The sequence below is a fragment of the Taurulus bubalis genome (assembly GCF_910589615.1).
Source record: "Taurulus bubalis genome assembly, chromosome: 7".
In the NCBI taxonomy this organism is placed as follows: Eukaryota; Metazoa; Chordata; class Actinopteri; order Perciformes; family Cottidae; genus Taurulus; species Taurulus bubalis.
Genome location: NC_136595.1, coordinates 28,205,401 through 28,215,951, shown reverse-complemented (window position 1 = coordinate 28,215,951; position 10,551 = coordinate 28,205,401). Strand labels below are relative to the sequence as shown.

Sequence of the window (10,551 nt, the reverse complement as noted above, 5' to 3'; positions counted from 1 at the left end):
AAAAATAAATAAATAAAAAATATTTGTTGATCTCCATTTTTTTCAATTAAATGTTTGATTTGACGTAATCCAAAAGTATTTTATTTTTTTACACACTTTTTCCTTAATTAAAGAAATAAAACAGACGACGACAAAAAGTGGAAAAAGATTAAATATTATTTAGAAAAATACAACAAAAAAATAAATAAGAACAAGAAGCAGAAAAAAACGTAATAACATAAGTAAATGAAACACAAGGATCATAATACTCTGCATATTTAATATCGTAACCAACAGGTTGAGTTACGAGAATCGGAAGCTGCAATTAATTAAAATTCAGTCATTAAAAGAATACGAGCGACACGGTTATTGCTGTTGACTCTGATTTATGACTGCAGAGATTATTGTGTGTGTGTGTGTGTGTGTGTGTGTGCGAGAGTGTGTGTGAGTGAGAGAGAGAGAGTGTGAGAGTGTGTGTGTGTGTGAGAGAGAGAGAGAGCGTGTGTGTGTGTGAGAGAGAGAGAGTGTGTGTGTGTGTGTGAGAGAGAGAGAGAGAGAGAGAGCGTGTGTGTGTGTGAGAGAGAGAGAGTGTGTGTGTGTGTGTGTGAGAGAGAGAGAGAGAGAGTGTGTGTGTGTGTGTGTGTGTGAGTGAGAGAGAGAGAGTGTGAGAGTGTGAGAGAGAGAGAGAGAGAGAGACGGAGGGGCGGGGCTTCTCTGCGGGTGGAAGCGACTGAAGAGCTCGCGCGTCAATGTTTCTCGTCCGTCTCGCGGAGACGACATCAAAGGAAAGCTGAGCTCTTTTACATCGAACGAAGCAGCTGAACACTTGTTGTTTTCTCTTCTCTTCTCCGGCTCGTGTTCGCACGAGGCGCTGCTCACCTGAAGACACCTGAAGGCATCGACGGTACGTGTTCCAGTTATGTCACAACATGTCACCTGTCTGTGTACTTGTACACATACGGAGTACTTGTAACTTGTCACGCGACACTTTACTGAGTTTATTCAACAGTTTTGATCCGTTTTGCTCGCGCGCTGTGGCGGGAAAGATGCTTTAGAGTCTCCACCGGCTCGGCCGCGTTCTGGGTCACGGCGGAAAGCGCGCACACTGAAATATAATGCGCGCGTGTGTGTGCGCGTGACCGCAGAGGCTGTTAATGAAGGTTTACAGGAACTCAGCTGGTCTCAGACCTTCAGGTTCACACCTCATCTGTTGGGTCAAGAACCTTTTTGTATTTTGAATTTCTGATCAGAAATGCAAAATTAAAAAAGGTTCTAGACCCAAATCATGCAAATGAAGGCGGATGGATAAACAACATCCCCCAAATACCCAAATAATAGTTTATTATCTCCAAACAGATGCTAAGCCAATATTTAGAAAAAATAAGTTATTCTGAGAAAGTTTCTCATTATTGTGTTAAAGATTTATTAATAATTTCAAGATGTCATTATTTTGAATAAGTTTCTCATTATTTTTCTACATTTTTTTGAGACACAAACTCGTATTTTTTTAGAGTTTCTCATTAGTTTGAGTTACTAAGTTTGCTTTTACTGGTTAAACTGTTCTTTTAAACCCTGCTTTAATACTGAAAACATGCTTTTAGTTATTGTTTTATGTGTGATTGCTGGCTAGAAAAGTACAGTGGGGATAAAACTGAATAATATTTGACATCAAACGTTTTTTATCTTTTGGAAGTTTTGTGGTCTCGGTTCTTTATTCCCACGTGAGTTTTAACCGGCGGACATCAGAGGAAAAGTCCCTGAGTGGGAGCCGCCGCGTCATCGAGCGTCAGCGTGGGCCGGACATCCAAATCTAACATCAATCAAAGCTAACATCTAAAGCTAACATCCAACATCAAAAGCTAACTTATACAGCTAACATTTAAAGCTAACATCTAAATCTAAAGCTAACATCTAAAGCTAACATCTAAAACTAACATCTAAATCTATAGCCTAAAGCTAACATCTAAATCTAAAGCTAACATCTAACATCTAAAGCTAACATCTAACATCTAAAGCTAACATCTAAATCTAAAGCTAACATCTAAAGCTAACATCTAAATCTAAAGCTAACATCTAAAGCTAACATCTAAAGCTAACATCTAAATCTAAATCTAAAGCTGACATCTAAAGCTGACATCTAAAGCTAACATCTAAAGCTAACATCTAAAGCTAACATCTAAAGCTGACATCTAAAGCTAACATCTAAAGCTAAAGCTGACATCTAAAGCTAACATCTAAATCTAAAGCTAACATCTAAATCTAAAGCTGACATCTAAAGCTAACATCTAAATCTAAAGCTGACATCTAAAGCTGACATCTAAAGCTGACATCTAAAGCTAACATCTAAATCTAAAGCTAACATCTAAATCTAAAGCTAACATCTAAATCTAAAGCTGACATCTAAAGCTGACATCTAAAGCTGACATCTAAAGCTAACATCTAAAGCTAACATCTAAAGCTAAAGCTGACATCTAAAGCTAACATCTAAAGCTAACATCTAAATCTAAAGCTAACATCTAAATCTAAAGCTGACATCTAAAGCTAACATCTAAAGCTAAAGCTGACATCTAAAGCTAACATCTAAAGCTAACATCTAAATCTAAAGCTGACATCTAAAGCTAACATCTAAATCTAAAGCTGACATCTAAAGCTGACATCTAAAGCTAACATCTAAATCTAAAGCTAACATCTAAAGCTAACATCTAAAGCTAACATCTAAAGCTAAAGCTGACATCTAGAGCTAACATCTAAATCTAAAGCTGACATCTAAAGCTAACATCTAAAGCTAAAGCTGACATCTAAAGCTGACATCTAAATCTAAAGCTGACATCTAAAGCTAACATCTAAATCTAAAGCTGACATCTAAAGCTGACATCTAAAGCTAACATCTAAATCTAAAGCTAACATCTAAAGCTAACATCTAAAGCTAACATCTAAAGCTAAAGCTGACATCTAAAGCTAACATCTAAATCTAAAGCTGACATCTAAAGCTAACATCTAAATCTAAAGCTGACATCTAAATCTAAAGCTAACATCTAAAGCTAACATCTAAAGCAAACATCTAACATCTAAATCTAAAGCTAACATCTAAAGCTAACATCTAAAGCTAACATCTAAATCTAAAGCTGACATCTAAAGCTAAAATCTAAATCTAAAGCTAACATCTAAAGCTAACATCTAAAGCTAACATCTAAATCTAAAGCTAACATCTAAAGCTAACATCTAAAGCTAACATCTAACATCTAAATCTAAAGCTAACATCTAAAGCGAACAGCTGACATGTAAAGCTAACATCTAAAGCTAACATCTAAAGCTAACATCTAAAGCTAACATCTAAAGCGAACAGCTGACATCTAAAGCTAACATCTCAATCTAAAGCTAACATCTAAAGCGAACCGCTGACATGTAAAGCTAACATCTAAAGCGAACCGCTGACATGTAAAGCTAACATCTAAAGCGAACAGCTGACATGTAAAGCTAACATCTATCATCTGTCTCCAGGTTTCTCTGATGGGAGCTCGTGGCCGCGGGCGGCTGGAGGCCCAGTGATGCTGCCCGCTTCCCTGCAGCCGGCTTCAGCGGCCAGCAGGTGAGTGCTGACGACTCCGTGAGGCTTTAAAACAACTTTTTATTTCTCTCTTCTTCTTTCTGTTTGCTGGCGTGTTTCTGAGCGGATGTCGTTCGCGGCCACAGAGATAAGAAGCTCTGTGCTGTTAGTCTAGAACAGGACGCGACTGCAGAGCCTCAAGGTTTCATGTTCTCACAGCTCAGCTGTTTTGTTTTGGCAAACTGTGTAAAGAAAACTCTTTTCATCCCTGTCTGTGTGTGTTTGGGGTTCCGAGTGATTTAAATTCTTATTTTTGTATCAACCTTTATCTCGTAGTCACAGCCGAGTCAGCCAGCTGAGCCGATTCCACAACACGCCGGAGGAGGACGACGAGACGATGAGCACCGAGGAGCGGGAAGCCGGCGGAGTCCACGACGCCCACCGGCCCGACTCCCACCGGCCCGACTCCCACCGGCCCGACGCCCACCGGCCCGACTCCCACCGGCCCGACGCCCACCGGCCCGACTCCCACCGGCCCGACGCCCACCGGCCCGACTCCCACCGGCCCGACTCCCACCGGCCCGACTCCCACCGGCCCGACGCCCACCGGCCCGACTCCCACCGGCCCGACTCCCACCGGCCCGACGCCCACCGGCCCGACTCCCACCGGCCCGACTCCCACCGGCCCGACGCCCACCGGCCCGACTCCCACCGACCCGACGCCCACCGGCCCGACTCCCACCGGCCCGACTCCCACCGGCCCGACTGGGGCTACTCCTTGTTCGGCGGTCCGAGTCCGGATTCCGACGGCTTCTGCTGCTACCAGCCGCCCGGCCGCCTGCCCGCCGGCTACAGCCAGCCCACGCCGTTCCCCAGCCGGGCCGACGACGGCGCCTGGCTCCACCCGAGCTTCGCCAGCAGCTGGTCGGGGTACCCCGGCAGCCTGCCGTCCTCCCTGAGCCAGAAGGACTGGTCCTGCCGCTCCGGGGACGGCAGCCTCTCGGGGTACAAGTTCGTGTCCCTGCCGGGCCGCAGCAGCCCGAGCATGAGCAGCCTGGAGCAGCCGTTCTCGCTGTGCTCCAACCCGCCGTCGGGCAACTTGTGCCACCACACGTTGTCGCCGTACTCGTGCTCGCCGCAGGGAGCGGCCTGCGGCGCTCAGTGCCCTGCAGACGGCTTCAATGGGGGGCCGGCGGGGGCCTGGCCTCCGTACCGCCCGGCGTACGACCCGTACGGTGAGTCAAGTCTCTGTAGCAAAGACTTTAGGGAGGTGAAGCCCCGCCCCTTTATCGGGACCACCGTGGGACTCCTCTGGTTGTATAGAAGTCTATGCTTCATGTGTCAAAGCTGCATACTCTCTTCTGACCACTGAAATCTTAAATATGTCATCATGAGCTCAACGAGCATAAAGAATGATGCAACACAACGCAATAGTTTGAGATCATATCTGATGAGTCTCCTCGGTCGAGTTTCCTGTCATTCTGAAGCAGGTAGACGGTGGGCTGCTTTAAAAAATAAAAAAGTATTTACCTGGAGAAATGACTACGCCATGAGGACGACACCAGAAATGTGATTTGAGAAGTTTGCTCCAATATTAGTGGGGATACAAACCTACGACCACAGACTGTTTACTGGAGGAAGACGTCGTTTGTTGATGTTTTGAAGTTGTCTTTTGATCTCGTTTTTGTGCAACCAGTGAACAGGAAGTGACCATATATGGACTGAGGAGGAGTGATGTAGAGACGCTGTATACTCTCTGTTGTCGACCTGTCAATCACCTTGTAGCCCCGCCCCTAAAGCGTCTCCTGCTTTATGGTCTGTTTGACTCTAAATGACCATAATTTACTAAATGAACATCATTGAAGAAGACTTGAAACTAGAGATTGAGACATAAACTCATGTTTACAATGTTTACTGAGGGAATACATCAAGAGAAGTAGAGTCATTTATATAGACTTCTATACAACCAGAGGAGTCACCCCCTGGTGGTCAGGAGAGAGAATGCAGCTTTAACACATGAAGCATATACTTCTATACAACCAGAGGAGTCACCCCTGGTGGTCAGGAGAGAGAATGCAGCTTTAACACATGAAGTATAGACTTCTATACAACCAGAGGAGTCACCCCTGGTGGTCAGGAGAGAGAATGCAGCTTTAACACATGAAGCATATACTTCTATACAACCAGAGGAGTCACCCCCTGGTGGTCAGGAGAGAGAATGCAGCTTTAACACATGAAGCATATACTTCTATACAACCAGAGGAGTCGCCCCCTGGTGGTCAGGAGAGAGAATGCAGCTTTAACACATGAAGTATAGACTTCTATACAACCAGAGGAGTCACCCCCTGGTGGTCAGGAGAGAGAATGCAGCTTTAACACATGAAGTATAGACTTCTATACAACCAGAGGAGTCACCCCCTGGTGGTCAGGAGAGAGAATGCAGCTTTAACACATGAAGTATAGACTTCTATACAACCAGAGGAGTCACCCCCTGGTGGTCAGGAGAGAGAATGCAGCTTTAATATTTAAAGAACTGGAGGTTTGTCTCCTGTCTTTGAGAAACTGTGATCAAAACTAATATTTTTCTCTTGTGTCCTATGTTGGTGACGTAGCTTCTATAACTCTTTAACTTTACTATATACTAACTCTATATCGTCTTTATTCTCCAGACCCGGGCGCCTGCAGACGTCCCGGAGCCGGATACTCTCCGCTGTGAGTTGTTTTGTTCTGTTCTCCGTCCCGGTGGACGAGCTCGTTCCTCTTCGTGTTTCTGACTCTTTTAAATGATCTTTTCCTGCAGCCGACGCTTCGCTCCGGCTAAAGAGAAGCAGCCGCCTCACAGCGCGCCGCTGTCGCTGGAGCAGAGTGAGTGTGCATCATCATCATCATCATCATCATCATCATCATCATCTGCAGAGCGTGTTTCATTCCGTCGTTCTGCTCTCCTGCAGGGAGGGTTTTCGTCACCTACGAATCCGACGACGACAAACACGTCAACGAGGTCATCAACTTTGTGGCTCTGCTGCGACACAACGGCTTCGACACGCACGTACGTGGTCGCCGCTCGCTGCCGGGGGTTTGATGCCGGGGGTTTGATGCCGGGGGGGAAACGTTTGTCTGACCGACGTGACGATTCGTTTCAGATCGATATCTTTGAGCAGCAGTTCAGGAGCATCAGCAAGATCGACTTCATGGAGCGCTACCTCAGCGAGGTAAAGAGACTCTGATATTAGGAGTTAACATAAGATGAGATGAGATCAAATAACATGAGATGAAATAAGTTAAATAATCCTTTATACGTTAATTTACAGGATTTTACAGCAGCATGAAGTAAACGAGACATAATAAAAATAAATTAGATCAAAACAAGTATTATAAATGAGCAATAAAAAACAGTAAAGAATCCACAATAATTGAAATATTATATATTTATGTATAATCTACTGCAGAAAGAGTACCTGATCATCATCATCATCAGTCCCAAATACTACGAGTCCGTGACGGCGTCGCCGGTCGGTCTGGAGAACGACGAGCGGACCTTCAACACCGTCTACATCCACAAGCAGGTTTGCATCCCCCAGACCCCCAGACCCCCAGACCCCTAAACCCTCAGACCCCCAGACCCCCAGACCCTCAGAGCCCACCACAGACTCTCAGCTCGTGGTCGTTGTTTCCTCTGCAGCTCCAGAATGAGTTCATTCAGAACGGGAGCAAGAATTTCCGGTTCATCCCGATCGTGTTCCCCGGAGCCAAGAAGGTGAGTGAGCGAGTTCAGAGGAGAGAAGCGCCCGCTCGCTCCGACGCTACTGAGGTTGTTTGTTTGTTTGTTTGTTTGTTCTCGTCCCGATCGCAGTGCCACGTCCCGAACTGGCTGCAGAACACACACGTGTACGAGTGGCCGCTGCACCGCGACGACATCCTGCGGCGGCTGATGCGCGTGGAGAAGTACAACCCGCCGCCCATCGGGGCGCTGCCCACCATCGTGTCCATCCCCATCTAGAGAGAGAACCCTCTGGGGGCGCGGAACCCACCACCTGTAACCCACCACCTGGAACCCACCACCTAGAACCCACCACCTAGAACCCACCACCTAGAACCCACCACCTAGAACCCACCACCTGGAACCCACCACCTGGAACCCACCACCTAGAACCTACCACCTAGAACCCACCACATGGAATCCACCACCTAGAACCTACCACCTAGAACCCACCACCTGGAACCCACCACCTAGAACCTACCACCTAGAACCCACCACCTAGAACCCACCACCTAGAACCCACCACCTAGAACCCACCACCTGGAACCCACCACCTGGAACCCACCACCTAGAACCTACCACCTAGAACCCACCACATGGAACCCACCACCTGGAACCCACCACATGGAACCCACCACCTGGAACCCACCACATGGAACCCACCACCTAGAACCCACCACATGGAACCCACCACCTAGAACCCACCACATGGAACCCACCACCTAGAACCCACCACATGGAACCCACCACATGGAACCCACCACCTGGAACCCACCACCTGGAACCCACCACCTAGAACCTACCACCTAGAACCCACCACATGGAACCCACCACCTGGAACCCACCACATGGAACCCACCACCTGGAACCCACCACATGGAACCCACCACCTAGAACCCACCACATGGAACCCACCACCTAGAACCCACCACATGGAACCCACCACCTGGAACCCACCACCTGGAACCCACCACCTGGAACCCACCACATGGAACCCACCACCTAGAACCCACCACATGGAACCCACCACATGGAACCCACCACATGGAACCCACCACCTAGAACCCACCACATGGAACCCACCACATGGAACCCACCACCTGGAACCCACCACCTGGAACCCACCACCTAGAACCTACCACCTAGAACCCACCACATGGAACCCACCACCTGGAACCCACCACATGGAACCCACCACCTGGAACCCACCACATGGAACCCACCACCTAGAACCCACCACATGGAACCCACCACATGGAACCCACCACCTAGAACCCACCACATGGAACCCACCACATGGAACCCACCACCTAGAACCCACCACATGGAACCCACCACATGGAACCCACCACCTGGAACCCACCACCTGGAACCCACCACATGGAACCCACCACATGGAACCCACCACCTAGAACCCACCACACAAAACGCACTGTGACTTCTTCTCTGGATCGCTGCCCCCAGCAGGTTTTTATATTTTTGTGCGAATGTGTTTTAACGAGTCGTTCACCCCTGAAACGCACCTGAGAGACATATTGTTATTTCCCCTTGTTGTGCGCTTTATTAAAGAAGACATAATACCTGAAGAGGGTTCCCATATCAGGAGTTAGTGCACGTCGTTATTACTACCTGAAAACGGAGGATTCTGTTCATTCTGGTCAAATTAAGACATTCAGTTATTTCTTTTCATGCGTTTTGCAACCTACCTTCAGGCTGTGACGATTCTGAACATCCGTGTGATGCGATGGAAAAGTCTTCACCGCTCCAGGAAATAGGACGAGCCATAAATTAATACATATCTCCGTCTTTGGCTACGAGCCGGGAAGCAAACGTGATGCTAGCCAGATTCAAAGCAACTCGCATCAAAACAATCTCGACTGATCGATAGCGCTGAGGAGTTTTTATTCTGGGTGAACTGTCTCTTTAAGGGTGCTGCGTGAACCTTTCAGCTGGAATATGAATTATGGTGCATAAATATAATTTGTGCCTTTTTTTTTTTTTAAAGATTCCACAAAAGCTGCATATTGTTTCTTTGGTGCTTTTATTTTCCTTTTTCATCGTTTTAAAAAGTTATGATTCTCAGGATGATTTTTCATATTTTACGGGACTTCACTGTTTGTTGTGATTTATTAGATGAATGAACCCGTAGAGCTTTAATTTGACAAGTAAACAGACGTTATCTTTGTTATTATGGTCGATATGTCATGCAAACAGCTGGATGCAGTTATTGTTGTGTTGTTGTTTGTGTATTGTTATGGTTTTATTCTGAAGAGTAAAACATTATTTACTGTTTTGTTTTCATGGCAGACATTGTTTTTAAAGTGGAGGCAGATTTAAGAAATCTTTTAAAGTTTGTATCAAATATATTTTTTGATCTTGTACAACAGCAGCATCAGAACTATATATTAAATTATATACAAAATGATTTAGAGTGTATTGTTTTCATGTATTTGTTAATCATAAAACGGTTTTACAGGTAAACGAGGATATGGAGACATGCTATGCAGTAGATAATACAATAAAAACATTAGCATTATCTTCATTTTCAAAATGTTCATGGATTTCCAGAACAAATCAATAAATCAGGTTCTAAATTATTGTTTCATGTTGTTGACATATTAGTCAAATGTTTTTCCAGAGAAAGTTTATGAAATCTACTTGTTTCACTCCATAAATCATAAAATAATGTCAACAGACATTTCCTCCATGTTTTTATAAACTAAATTATTATAAATGAGGTTATGAATGCTGTGTGAACAAAACCCTCAGAATATCGTAGGAATGAAAGAGTAACGTTATATAAATGAGGTGATGAATGTGTGAACAAGCCCTCAGAATATATGAATGAAAGAGTAAAGTTATATACCGTAAAAGTCGGGTTACGAGCCGCTACTACCTTCGGTCAGTGTTCCCGTTAGCTCCCCGCTGTAGCCAGCTGCTCCTGCTAGCACTCCGTTACTTCCCCGCTAACTTCTGCTAGCTCCCCGAAAACCACCAAAGGTGGCGGGACCAGGCTCGACACCCGACTTGGGCAGAGGGGACGCGGGCAGTAGCAGCAGCAGTAGCGCTAGCTAGCAGCAGCAGCGCTGCTGGCTAGCTAGGAGCAGCACTAGTTAGCGCTGCTCCTAGCTAGCTACAGCGGGGACACTGACCGGAGGTAGGAGCGGCTTTTAACCCGACTTTTACGGTAAATGAGGTTATGAATGCGTTGTGAACAAACCCTCAGAATATATGTAGGAAAGAACGAGTAAAGTTATATAAATGA

The 10,551-nt window shown here is 45.9% G+C and overlaps 1 protein-coding gene across 1 annotated transcript; it reads left to right on the top strand.

Moving 5' to 3' along the window:
* Positions 1 to 3,527: 3,527 nt before the first annotated feature.
* traf3ip2l (TRAF3 interacting protein 2-like) lies at positions 3,528 to 7,526 on the top strand (the record flags this gene model as incomplete). The annotated part of the gene is made up of 9 exons (XM_079220876.1): positions 3,528 to 3,568; positions 3,863 to 4,761; positions 6,196 to 6,238; positions 6,327 to 6,391; positions 6,478 to 6,575; positions 6,670 to 6,738; positions 6,976 to 7,092; positions 7,209 to 7,283; positions 7,380 to 7,526. 9 exons carry the CDS (start codon positions 3,528 to 3,530, stop codon positions 7,524 to 7,526), a joined length of 1,554 nt encoding a protein of 517 aa, XP_079077002.1.
* Between the last annotated feature and the right edge of the window lie 3,025 nt (positions 7,527 to 10,551).